The following is a 13,808-nucleotide window of genomic DNA, read 5'->3' on the forward strand; positions in this document are numbered from 1 at the left end:
AGAGACAAACAAAATAGACAAATATCTACAATTTGTATGGCTTAATCCCCCAAGCAATACGTTTCAAAGTTCACCATCCAGCAGTCTTTCATCAGTAAAACTCACTAGGACTGTCAAAGCTGTCAAGGGGAGGGCGTTCCAGCCAAGAACAGATCTCCCCTCCACCCATGCAACAGTCCTCTCATTCTTAATGCTATAAAACATTTCATTGAATTATTCAGCTATTGAGTTGGCTGTGCTCCAAGAACTGTCAGAAACACACTAAGGCTAATTCTATTCTGCAGGCTTTGTATACTACCACTTTAGGCTTCCTTAATATATTTTGCTTTATTTAAGGCTTGCTTTTAGAAGCAGTTTCAGCTCACGGTTGGAATCTTTCAAGAACCAGGACTCCTGCATTTTGTCTAGATCAAAGCTCTAAACTAGTAAAAAATCACCAGCAGAGTAAGGGAAGGGGTCTGGCTGGCATCTTTCCCTGAGGGGTTTTAACTCCATAACTAAGTGTGTGTGTGTGTGTGGGGGGAATTGGCAACTTTCAGACTGACAGGGATCTCAGCTTTCCACAAGCTGTTTTGCGGACGTATTAGATGATGTGGCTCCTGGATGAAAGTCATAGCACCTTCAGATCATAGGCCAAATGTTATGGCATGAAGGCTTAGAAGTTTTTGGGTTTTTTTCACCTGAGAGCTAGAATAGAAATTGAATGCTAGAGGGTAAAGAAAAGCCCATAACACTTACCAGTTCTCTAACACCATATTGTTTCTCCACTTTGATTTTTAAGTGCCTGAAACATTCTTCCATACGTTCATGGAAAGGACGAAGGCTGTCTGAAACTCTCCTCTCGTGAATCCTAATCCCAGCTCCAAGAAATGGAATCTAGGAGAGAAAAGAATCCAGAATTTTAGCCCTGCAATCTATATAGAATTTGTCAAAATGAATTACATTCACAAGTCAAGAACCGTAATCTGTTTTCCAACAGACATATTCCTCCTTCCTTAGGCAAAAGAAAAGCAGTTTGGTATCTTATCGGAAACCGAAAAGAAAGTCTAAATGGGAAGAGAAAGAAAAAAACTTTCCTTTCATCAGGCCATATTAGTAGTATAATTACTAAGCTGTGTCTGTTTGCTTGTGGCACACTGTTGGAACACATGGGGAATGTTCAGTCTTTGGGTGCGATCAGACGAGCAGTTTGGCCTGCCATAGCCACCTCTCCCCTCCGGATTAAGTGCGCACCATCACATATGCACATTTGGCTCCTGTGTCCACGCCTTTACCTTGCGCTAAAATAACTCTGAGATCTAGTTCGCAAAACCTTCTGAAAATCCCTGGGCCAAGAAAGGCCAAGTTAAAAACAACAAGGGAGCAGGCCTTTTCGATAATGGCTCCCCAATGGTGGAACCAGCCACCAGAGGAGGTGCAGGCCCTGCGGGATCTTAATCAGTTCCGTAGGGCTTGTAAGACCGCCCTCTTCCAACTCGCCTTCTAAGGTGGAGTCTTGGCAATGATACCCAGCCATCTTTATATATGCACTGAAACTGTAGCGCCGTTAATTTATATCGGTTTTAAATTATTTATTTAACTTAAATCTACGAATCTGTATTTAACTGTACTTTATTGTATTTTATTGTTATATCATGATATATGTATCATGTCTTGTAAGCCGCCCTAAGCCTGCTTTGGCGGGGAGGGCGGGATATAAATAAAAAATTATTATTATTATTATTATTATTATTATTAACTCCCATATGGATTAAATAGCCACCGGGAAATTCCAGTGGCTTTCCCAGCAAAGTGCTTCCATGGCAGGTTTCTAGCTGTCTGATTGCCATGCAAACACATGAGTGGTGTGATCATTCCACTGCATTTCAAGTGCATCCTTCCTCCTCCCCCCCCACCTCAAACCCCACTCTGACATGTGCTTCATAGAACTGGCCAGGAGTGCATGTGCAGTTGTCTGCTTCTGTGCATGCACAGCAGGAATTTTGGGGGGAAACCCCAACCCAGCTGTAGGTCCATGGTTGTGGTGTGTTAGTGATGTGGACGACCAACCATAGGCCCATGGCAGTATGATGCCAGCTTAGTGGCCACCGTCTGATTAATGCAAAGTGGTGCAAAATCAGGAGGCTTTTTAAAAGCCACGATCCTGCTGTGACAACATGCCTCTCTAACGGCACCCTATGCTAAAAGTAGCTGCATCACTGCACACGTGGTGATCAAACCCACTTTTAGCTGCTGAGAATCCTGTAAAGTTGATATATATATATATATGTATGTATTTATTTATTTTATCAGATTTATATCCCGCCCTCCCCTGACGGGCTCAGGGTGGCTAACGACAGAAGCAGGCAAATGTAGATGCTCCCATGTTTAGGGTTGCCAATCCCCAGGTGGGAGCAGGGGATTCCCCGGTTTGGAGCCCCCTCCCCCCCCCCCGCTTAAGGGTCGTCAGAAAGAGGGGGAAGGGGAGGGAAATGTCTGCTGGGAACTCTATTATTCCCTAGGGAGATTTATTCCCATAGAAAATAATGGAGAATTGATCCGCAAGTATCTGGGGCTCTGGGGGGGCTATTTTTTGAGGTAGAAGCACCAAATTTTCAGTATAGCATCCAGTGCCTCTCCCCAAAATACCTCCCAAGTTTCAAAAAGATTGGACCAGGGGGTCCAATTCTATGAGCCTCAAATGAAGGTGCCCCTATCCTTCATGATTTCCTATGGAAGGAAGGCATTGAAAAGGTGTGTTGTCCCTTTAAATGTGAGGGCCAGAACTCCCTTTGGAGTTCAATGATGCTTGTCACAGCCTTGATCTTGGCTCCACCCCTACTGTCTCCTGGCTTCACCCCCAAAGTCCCCAGATATTTCTTAAACTGGACTTGGCAACCCTACCCATGTTCTGGTTGCTCCCTCAGTGCAGCAAGTGTGGCGTAGTGGCTACAGTGTAAAATTAGGACCAGGAAGATCCAAGTTGACATTCTCATGGAGCCATTAAACTCTAAGTGATTATGGGACCAGTCTCTCAGCCTAACCTACCTCACACTGCTGTTGTAAGAATAAAACAAGGGGGGGAGAGCCATGTATGGCAGTATAAACTCCTCGGAGGAATTGAGAGATAAAAATGTGACAGACAAACAGAAAGTAATAGGTACAGTTTTAACCCATGGGATTAAAGCAGAATGCCCTAAAGTGTGCACTGGGTTCACTAAGGTGTACACTGGGCTAATTAATGTGTATACTGGGCTGAACTAATGACAAATTAATACTGTGCTAGAAGGCAGCGTAATATATATTTAGACATCAATACAAGGGTAAAAGTTTATCCCTTTAAGAAGATCCTAAAGGTTTTCCTACACGTTTACCGCACCCACAACATAGACATTTTGGTTCGTTTTTGCACAGCAGTCACTATTTGTTGTTGATTCACATATCAGAAAGGGGGAAGGAACTGACAATTACTATGACTTACTCAGGAACAGACTGTCAGTAATAGACACTGAGCTCATGAAAATGAAGGTTCACTATCACGCTGCATCCCTCATGTAGTTTTGTTGCAACATTAAGTGTTTTGACAAGAAAATAAAAAAAATAGAAGTGATACTTCCAGGAGAACTGAGTTTCTTTTACTTTGCTATAGCAACATCTAATAGCAACGGAACCAAAGAGCACTATTTCCTCCAAAATATCAACACAACCAGGGCCGTATCAGGAACTTCTCTGCATATTAGGCCACACACCCCTGATGTAGCCGATCTCCTGGAGCTTACAGTAGGCTCTGTAAGAAGAGCCCTGTAAGCTCTTGGAGGATTGGCTACATCAGGAGTGAATGGCCTAATGTGCAAAGGAGTTCCTGCTGCAAAAAAGAAACCTGAACACAGCAATGTTCTTTTAGCTAACAAATTAGATGCTTGTTGCCCCATAGGTGGCTTCATCAACGGCACAGTCCTTTTCTCAACTTCATTCAAGATTATGTGCAAGAGGATAACATTAGCCAGCAAAACCAAAACAAAACAAAAGGTGAGGAGGAATCCAATCCACCCCTAAAATTAGACAACCAAAAGCTGGAGGGGGGGGGGGGGGATGAATAAAATGCTAAAAAAAAAAAAAACTAATATATACACTTTAATAAAATATAGAACAATAAAATCAAAGGATTAGAATAGCTTTATACGTAACACCTCAATAGAGCATAGGATGAAAAAAATCTTGAACGGGATAATAACAATACAGTACAATAAGAATGTCAAACGAATCACTTTCAAATGACCAGAATAAACTTGGTAATCACCAGACCGTATGTGTTTGGGCCTATAAAGCTTTCTTCAGTGGTCACGGATAAATTGCTATATACCAATTATCTATTTATTGTATAAGTAAAATAGACCCGATCCAGCAGAGAATAAAACGCACAATATACTATTTGTAATCATGGAAAGGGTTGTTACAAAATCCAACCCTCCATATGCATTGATTCTCCAATCTCCAGGCACACTTGTGTTATAGAAAGAAGGAATGCTGTTATTTCTAATATTATTTGGATACCAAAGCCTAATATATTGCAAACTTCATTATGCTGATCCATTGGAAACAAAATCAGCAAGTAAATATATGGGGATGAAAAGGCAGAAAACAACTTCAGATTGAGTCCATCACCTGCCAAGCGATCAAGTCTTTGAGTCTATTTAGTTTCTCCAAATCCTCAGGATGGTCCCTGATGTATTCATCTGTGAAGAAAGCCTAAAAGCAGAAAACAGTTAATTCAATTTTTGTCCCTGATATTAGAACATTCAGTGATGTTTACAAGATTGTGTTGTTGATATAATGCAATCAAATGATTATTTTACTTCTAAAGCAACAATTAAAATCCTTACCGTCTCGTATTTAGCAAACCCTCCCATTACTGCTGGGTCAACAATTCCATTCAGAATCATGGAGAGTGGATTAATTGGGAGATTCTCATCATTCTGGTACTGATTAATCATCATCAGAATCTTCTCATTGGTCATTGACATTGTTTCTATAGCATTCTCCAAAGGACTAATTGATGTCTATGGGGGGGAAATGAAGACTATCATGTGTTTCATTTTATACTTTCTTCACTGTCCTCTTGAAAACCTGAGATAATCCTACATTAATGCAGTGGCAAATGGGATATTACTTCACCACAATAATTCCAGTGACAACCAATGATCAAATAATGTCGTGTTACCATTTTTAGGTACATGGAATACATTTACCGGTGAATGTAATGCTTTGTAAAACTAAACTGACATTGGGATTTTACAGTCTAAATTGGAATTTTACAATCAATGTATTAAAAATCATCAGAATTTTGAGACCCACCTGTGACATAGAGACAACCTCAAACCAACGCAGGATTCCAGGAAGTTTGTAAGCCGTGACAAATGATGTTCTCTCAATCCACATTGACTATTAAAAGACATTCAGGGGAAATACACAAAAGTAAAAAAAGAAAAGAAAAAAGAATGCATAATATTAAGGGTTTATTGGAATTATGCTTTAAATAATAACGCAGAGCTATTTTTTCTGATACAGCGTGACAGAAACAAACCAACAAGCAACAACACAACTACCCAGAAGAGAAAAATGGGTGGGGGGAATCCAAGACTAAACAAGGACACTGTTGTGCTATATGCCGGTGCAAGGGAAATGTAAAAACTGAAGAAGCAGCAATGTCACAAAGTGAACAAAAAAATTAGTCTTGAACAAGGGTAATTTGGAGTAGAAGGTTCATCCCACAATATAGGCAACATACCATTTGTTATTCCATCTGGTTAGATATATAATTATAGCTCTAAGGCTTCCTACAATAATGTATTATAAACATATTTTTAAAAGTAACATGTTCGAATTTTTAAGCCTATGGAAATCACCTATTTTAACAGCAAACAGCTGATCAGAATAAAAAAAATTTTTTCCAGATCTCTCGTTCTCTTTCTGACCACAAGGCTGTTTCTGATATTTTTTGGTTTTGACAGTTTAAATCCTATGAATCACTTCAGTCTTGTATTTTAAACACTCAGCTTCCCTAAGAAGCAATTCAGCAGTAGAGAAGAGTCTACAGGGAGAGTACAACAAAGGATGGCTTAGACTTTCAGAGATCTGACCTATTTCATCTTATTCATAATCCATCCATCCAAAGGGAATGAAAGTTAGACCTTACTTCAGGATACTGGCATGGTATAGTAGTTAGAAAGTAAAACAAGGACTGAGGAGTTCTATGAGTGACCTTGGGCCACCCACCCTCCTTAAAGCTAATCCATCACATGGGGTTGTTATGAGGATAAATAGGGCAAAGAGAACTACATATCTTGCCCAAAGTTCCTTTGAGGAAGGGAGGAATAAAAAAGTAAGACATGATTGATTGATACCAAAGAGTGCGATAATATTTTAAAGGAATAGTGACTGGCTGGCCAAACACTGGACATCCTTTAGCCACCTTCAAGAAGGGTTTAGATAAAAATATGGAGCACAGGTCCATCAGTGGCTATTAGCCACAGTGTATGTGTGTATATAAAATTTTTTGCCACTGTGTGACACAGAGTGTTGGACTTGATGGGCCGTTGGCCTGATCCAACATGGCTTCTCTTATGTTCTTTCTACTCATACTTCTCAGACATAATCCTGGGTAAATGTAGCCTAGGGGCAGTGGGCTCAAAGTACCCCTCAGCTCCCCTGGCACCAATCCTTTCTAATTCCCTTAATCATAATCATTCTAGCAAGGCATCCTCCAATTCTTCCAAAGACACATAGTACATACATTCACCCCAATTTTACATCTGCTAATGCTTGATCCAGTCCATGTGAGTCCTCACTTAGATCACCTTTGAATGACTAACGATTTATAAAATATTTACTGAAAACATACTTACAGCAAATTCATTTTCTGGATCAACAGATCCTTTTCTCACTGGTCTCGAATAGTGGAATCTTTGCACATAGTTAGATTTATAAAAGCTAAAAAAAAAAAAAGTTACAAAACATTTCAATCATTTGTCAGTTGCAAAGCATAATGACAACAGTCTCCCAGGACAACAGTAAAGAACAATTTCATCCGGCATTCTGTGTATAACAGTGGCCAGCCAGATGACTCTTTAAAGCCTAGAGGCCAAAACTTCCTCACAGAAATTGGTATGGAGATTTCATTTAGCTATTGTAGCCTTTGGTGGGCCTCTCTTCCGTGAACTGTCTAGGCCCCTTTTACAGAAGTCAAAGCCAGCAGCCATAACTACATCTTCTAGTAGTGAATTCTATAAGGTAATTATGCACCATGCTTCCGGTTCCCCCCCCCCCCCAACTGTAAAGTGCTAAGCTCTTCCTCATAAGGAAAGCATTCCTTGATCATTTTGACCTCCCATTTCTGCATCTTCAGCAGAGCCAGGTCTCAGATTCAGCAGGAGCTCACAGGAGCACAGCTCCTGAACCTTTTTAATGGTTCCCCCTCTTCCTCCCCACCTATCTTGTCCATTGACTAGTAGGTGTAACTGGATATCAATCCCCAGGGGTCATTTTGTGGAAGAATAGGTGGTGGAGCTCATCCAGGGATTGTTATGCAGCTGCATCTACTATTCAATGGACAAGGTGGGAAGGAGGAGATGGAACTCTCAGAAAGGTTCAGGAGCTGCACTCCTGTGAGCTCCCGCTGAATCCGAGGCCTGTCAATCCCTGGATTAGGAGACTGGGCATCCAACCAGCCACCAGAGGCTTTGCCATGCCCTCAACAGCCCTCATTAACCCCTGGAGAAGCCCATGCCACCCTTTCTCCATTTCTTATGTGATTTTGGGCGGTGGGTGGCTTGCTGGCCTTTTGACTGGGGGGGGGCTGCTCAGGAAAGCCCCACGCAAGCGAGGCCTGCTTGGGCTGGCTGGATCTCTAGCCAACCCAAGCAGGCCTTGCTCACCTGGGGCTCTCTTTTCTTGCATTGGGTTGCTTGTGGCTTGGGGAAGGGGCAGCATATGCTAATTAGCTCCACCTATTTTTCTACAAAACAACCCCTGAGCAGAGCCATTCTTTGGGTGGATGGTGAACCAGAGTGACTATGCTGTTCCCAAAAACCACCACCTATATGAGCATCAGACCTTGTGTCAAGTGGGGACTACCGCCAAGATGATATGGGGTGGTTCTGGGTCCGAAAGTGCTTTTAGTCCCCGAAGCCACTGAAAATGATCACAATAAGCAAGTTCCCGAGAGAAAAAAAAGTTTCAAAAAACGCAAAGATTTTTGAGGCTAGAGAGAGGTGGGAAGAACTTGTCTTGGCCTCTGAACTTCCCCAAGGGTGGATCTGATATTCCATCAAATGTGCTTCTAAATTACAGCTTAATATTAATTTGTCCTGAGTTCTTATACTGTACTGGTAGCTCATATCAGAGCCACTTGAAATTCAGATTACAAAGGTAACACTCTGTAAGCATCTTCACACATGTCCTCAAACTTAGACTAAAAGGTGTGGCTCTCCAGGATGTCACAGGTCACATACAGCTATCAACAGCAGGACAAACCTTTTTGCGAGTTCAGTCCCTACAGAAAGCCATCATTTTTTCTGTTTTGCACTGTCTATAGCATGCTGCTGCTAATTCTGCAATAAATACAACCTGACCGTGGTAAGCTGGCAAAAAGATGCCCTATTGCTTCAAGCACATGTTCATATAAGTACGGTATTTTATGTCAAAGTTTTAAAATAAAACTGATGGGGAAAAGTAACTGGTGACACTCATTAACAAATATTATTCGGCCCCTCCCAGCCCGCACTGCTTTCGGCGGCATAGGGCGGGGGCCGTTCGTTGCCTCCCCGGACGGAGTCGAGGCAAACAGTCCTCGCCCATCCGGGGATTCAGGGGGTGTGGTTCTGGGGCTTTTTAAGCCCGGACACGCCTCCTGTGGCGCAGTTGCGTCTGGGCGTTTTTTCGGACCACCCTCCCTCCCTGCAATAGTACAGGCTTCTCCGGTCGCCGGTTTGTACGGGGCCAGGTAGGAATTTTTTCATCTCAACCGATTGGCTGGGTTGGAATGTGTTTCGCCTACCTTGTACTGTTGGCTTATTCATAAGTTAATTGGTAACTTTTTGGCAGAAGTTTTTGTTGGATAGCTAGGTAACCAGTGAGCACCCTTGGTTTATTCCCTGTTTCTGGGAATGTGGCAGGATGGTACGGCAGAAGGGCTGTACTGCTCTCTGCTGTGATGCCCGCTATAGGGTTTCCCTCTTCTGGCAGGTGAGCTGGTGTTGGCGCCTGGCTGGTCGATGGTACACCTGACCTTTGCCGGCCCGGCATTAGCCGTTTCTCTCGGCTACTGCCGGGGGCTGGGTGGCTCGCCCCACTGGACTTGGAGGGGTCAGGGGTTTCCCCTGGCTTGTCCAGCAGTTTAGGTTGCCCCATGCCGTGTTTCGTTTTAATAAAGTTGCCCTGTTTTTCATCCAACACAATTGTTTGTCTCGTTCTTCCTACTGGGGGGGGGGGCAATATGAAAATCCATAGCAGCCAACAGAAGTTTCAACAGTCAAAAGAGCAAGGAAGCCCATTCAGTCATCCTGAATAACAATTTGCTGAAATCTCACTCTGCAGATACTGGTTCTTATGGTTTTCAATATATCAACTCACCCTCCTTTATTTTATTTATTTTTTATGGACACACATAAAGCACAATGTTTTACAGCTAGCTGTAAATGACCTGGTGAAGCAGATGATATTTTCCTTGCTGATCCATGTGATATTTTAACCACTTTGCAGACGTAACAAGATCAACTCCTGTGACAATTCTACTTGCAGTGCAGCCAGCAATCTTACAGCTCAGAAGAAGGAAGCAATAAAACAACGGTGGTTTGCAAAGTGTAGGCAAACTCTGCAAAAATGTTGAATTGAATATGATGCAAACTATCAGTGCCAGCATTATTTCCATGACGCTGCATGACCCAGGTAACAACAAAAATAACACCAACCAGCTTTAACATCCAAGAAAGAACCATAGCTAGCAGAAACCTCTCAATCATGGCTTCATAAAGTTTTGCTTATAGAAATGAATCTCTCTTTTCAAGAAAGCTATCAATGGCAAAACAAAGGCACCAATGGTGCAATAGTGCATTTGCAGTATGTGTAGTGAACTCAGAAGGATTAAGACATGTGGTAGAGAGCCAGTTTGGTGTAGTGGTTCACGGACTCTTATCTGGGAGAATCGAGTTTGATTCCCCACTCCTCCACTTGCACCTGCTGGAATGGCCTTGGGTCAGCCATAGCTTTCGTAGGAGTTGTCCTTGAAAGGGCAGCTGCTGTAAGAGCTCTCTCAGCCCCACCTACCTCACAGAGTGTCTGTTGTGGGGTGAAGGAAGGTAAAGGAGATTGTGTGGTGTAGTGGTTAAGTCTTATCTGGGAGAACCAGATTTGATTCCCCACTCCTCCACTTGCACCTGCTGAAATGGCCTTGGGTCAGCCATAGCTCTGGCAGAGGTTGTCCTTGAAAGGGCAGCTGCTGTGAGAGCCCTCTCCAGCCCCACCCACCTCACAGGGTGTCTGTTGTGAGGGAGGAAGGTAAAGGAGATTGTGAGCCGCTCAGAGACTCTTCGGAGTGGAGGGCGGGATATAAATCCAGTATCTTCTTCTTCTTCTCCTGCTTCCTGCTCCCTATGCCTCCCCCAATACATTAAAAAAGTTTTATTGAGTTTATTACAGTATATATCCAAAACAAGAACATAGCAGTATTGTACAACCTTGTGATAAGTAAGATACTGAACATATAAGATGCATAGAATGTCACACAAAAACACTTCTCTATTATGTTGTACTACAGAAGTGGATCATAACGAAGAATTTAAAACAACCAGCATACAAACAATTTTGCTTTTGGAACATATCACACAATCTTTTTAATGTCAGTTATTAAGCAAGTTCATATGGACCAGATTTTTAGGAACCACGTTGGGAGCAGACAAATAACCTAATAACAGAAACCACTTTTCTACAAATCCATATAAGCCTGTTCTTGAAGAGAAGCAGGGGAAGGGTGTTGTCATATGAGGTGAAGAAGCCGCTTTGGAAGCTGAAACTGACTAGGTGGAGGGAGAGAAGCGCAGTGGCAGGTCCATGGAGTGAAGAGTTGACATTTTAGAGATGAGGGGCCAACCATAAGGCTGGGGTAACAGGATAAATCCAAAACCATCTACAGAAATTGGGACTGAGGGATTTTGTACCTTTTTGTCTGGGATATGAGGAAGGGGCATTGGCATCGGATTGTGGGAATAATAAAAATCCAATCTTTAGAGGATGAGCAAGACTGTAAAGCCCTTTGTCTATTTGGTAGATGGGAGTTTTCCTTTTGCGCATGTTCCCTTGTGGATATTATTAATTAGATCTATAGTTGGGTGCTTATCACGATAGAGGAAGAGTTGGGACCTTCCTGTCTGGTCATTTGGATTCTGAGTAAATTGCTGGAATAAGGACATTTGTTTTGGAAATCTGGATTGTTAGCTGAGATCAAGTTATCTGGGAGAAGGCTCCAGACTTCTTGCTGGAAATGGTCTTGCTTGAATCCCTCTTAGTGAGTTGACTGATAGTAGAGCTGCCCTTTTCTCCTTTGGCATGACTTATTGCCCATTGGTATCAATTTAATTCGGGCTTCTATTAATTCAGCACCCACACTCAGGAATACATGTGTACGAAAAGGGAAAATAAGCTGTAACAAAACAGGGATCCCCAGAGCCTGTGGGCCTTGAGAGTATCACCGACCTGGTTGATAAGCCTCCTTTTATGGTTCCTCACTTCCCCTTTTTTTCTTAGCTGAGCAGCTCCTTCCTCCCCCTTCATTTCTGTCATATCTGCAAAAGAGGTAAGGGCGAATCTAACTGCAGACAGCTGGAGAATGTTAGTGTGAAGTCCTCTACTGAGTGCTGACCACCTGCCTTGAGGCAAAAACCCTTCACAGTGGCCACCCCAATCTGTTAAGGAGGCATCAGTGGTCAGGGTTATCTATGGGACCCAAGACTCCAAATGGATTCCTGTGAAAAGACTGGCATTCTCTGTCTACCAGCTAAGAGATCTCAAAATTGACCTAGGAATGGAGAAACAGTGCCGAAGGGTATGCTTCACAGGGTCATACTTTTTTCGTGAACCAAAGGAGAGTATGCATATGTTGTCTAACTAGTGGAATGACAGCTGTGGTAGATGTCATAAGACCTAATAGGTGTTGGGTAGATTTAACTGACTGCCAACTCTTCCATAGAAAAATATAGGCTATAGGGGTAATAGTCTTGCCCTGATCTGAGGGTAGGAAGGCCTTCACTTGCAGCATCTAGGGATGCTCCAATAAATTGAACATGGTGGCAAGGTGTGTGGTTCAGGGTCTTCCCTCTGCAATTAAAGCTGTTCATGATTCCAGGCTAACAAAGTCCAGTCTATTTTGACTACAGAAGGTTGCTCCTTCAGAAAAATCCACCCCCTCTGGTCTAGGATTCGATTCTAGGCGGGGAAAGGCACATACAAATGATGCTGTTCTACACTTGAGTCTTCAAATAAAGTCCAACAACAATTTATTATAAAAAGGAATCAGATTAAAACAAAGCATGTGCTTCACTGCAATGGACAGTGAGTCCTATGAGCAAACAGTCAAGTCATTAAAACTCCATACCGGCTTGGTGATGAGGGAGGAATGCTCATTAAGTGTCAAAGTCTTTTCTCAAGTCAGGCTGTGGGACAACGTCCCCGAAACAAACAAAAGGAGCATGTACAGCCCAGTAAACCCAGCCGCCCTGAGACACTTCGGTGAGAAGGGCGGGATATAAGTCCATTAAATAAATAAATAAATTCAAACAGTCAAATGTCCGAGGAGTGAAGATTGCTGTTTCTTCTTACACCCCCACCAACAGTCTTCACCAACAAGAAGAGAAAAATGTCCTCCTGCCTTCTTTTTTGCTACCTTGCTGCTAATTAAGACCAGGAGTTTATTACTTGCCGTTGTGGCTATTTAAAGAGTACGTAGCAGTTTTTCACCTTGCTCTAAAGATCTGGAATAACAGCATTTTCATACAAAAGGCTCTGAGATTTCTCCCAGTTGACCGCTAAACCCAATCTTATGCAAGTAGAGATCACATCTAAGTGCACTCTCAGGAACTCTTGGGAGGGGGCTATAACAAGCAAATCATCCAGGTAGGGAAAGATTGTACAATCCCTATTCCTAAATGAGCCATGACTACCACCACACATTTAGTAAATACACAGGGAGTGGTAGCAAGGCCAAATGGGAGGTCAGAGTACTGAAAACTTTCTCAGCCTTGCCTGAAGTGAAGGTGCTTTCTGTGTGTGGGTGAATATCAATGTGAAAATAGCATCTCTAAGGGCTAGAATGGCAAACCAGGAGTTGGGAGTGAGAAACTCAAAGAGAAACCATTCTAAGAAGACTTATTTAATTTTCTCAAATCAAGGATTGGCCTATGACCATCTTTTTTTTATGGACAAGGAAGAACCCAGAGTGAAAAACCCTTGACTGCAGGCCCATGGGAAACTTCTCAACTGCAACTTTCCGTAGGAGCTCATTCAGTTGAAGTTGGAGCTCAGGATAAGGGTTATCCACCTCTGCTGAAGCAGGGAGACGTGGAAGATGTGAGGTGAACTCAATAGTGTAACCATTATAAACAACAGAAAAAACACAAATATCAGAACAAATGGAATGCCATGCACCGTAAAAACTGGCCAACCTATCCCGGAAACTGGGATGTTCTGTGGGCATCTGAATGGATAGTCAGAACTCTGGCAACTGGTGACTCTGCTCCCTATTAGGCTTGCAGACCTAAGTCTCATAGCACTCTCTCTCC

General features: G+C 42.7%; 1 protein-coding gene across 1 annotated transcript in view; it reads right to left on the reverse strand.

Annotated features, from left to right (window-relative positions):
• Positions 1–13,808, reverse strand: part of DOCK2 (dedicator of cytokinesis 2) — a 536,841-nt gene that overhangs the window by 17,200 nt on the left and 505,833 nt on the right. The window contains exons 43-47 of the mRNA XM_060240619.1: positions 6,885–6,969; positions 5,335–5,421; positions 4,863–5,039; positions 4,645–4,728; positions 739–876 (exon numbers count right to left, since the gene is read on the reverse strand). Coding sequence (XP_060096602.1) covers positions 739–876; positions 4,645–4,728; positions 4,863–5,039; positions 5,335–5,421; positions 6,885–6,969 — 571 coding nt within the window. The remainder of the gene's footprint in view (positions 1–738; positions 877–4,644; positions 4,729–4,862; positions 5,040–5,334; positions 5,422–6,884; positions 6,970–13,808) is intronic.

This window comes from Heteronotia binoei, chromosome 5 (assembly GCF_032191835.1).
Source record: "Heteronotia binoei isolate CCM8104 ecotype False Entrance Well chromosome 5, APGP_CSIRO_Hbin_v1, whole genome shotgun sequence".
NCBI lineage: Eukaryota > Metazoa > Chordata > Lepidosauria > Squamata > Gekkonidae > Heteronotia > Heteronotia binoei.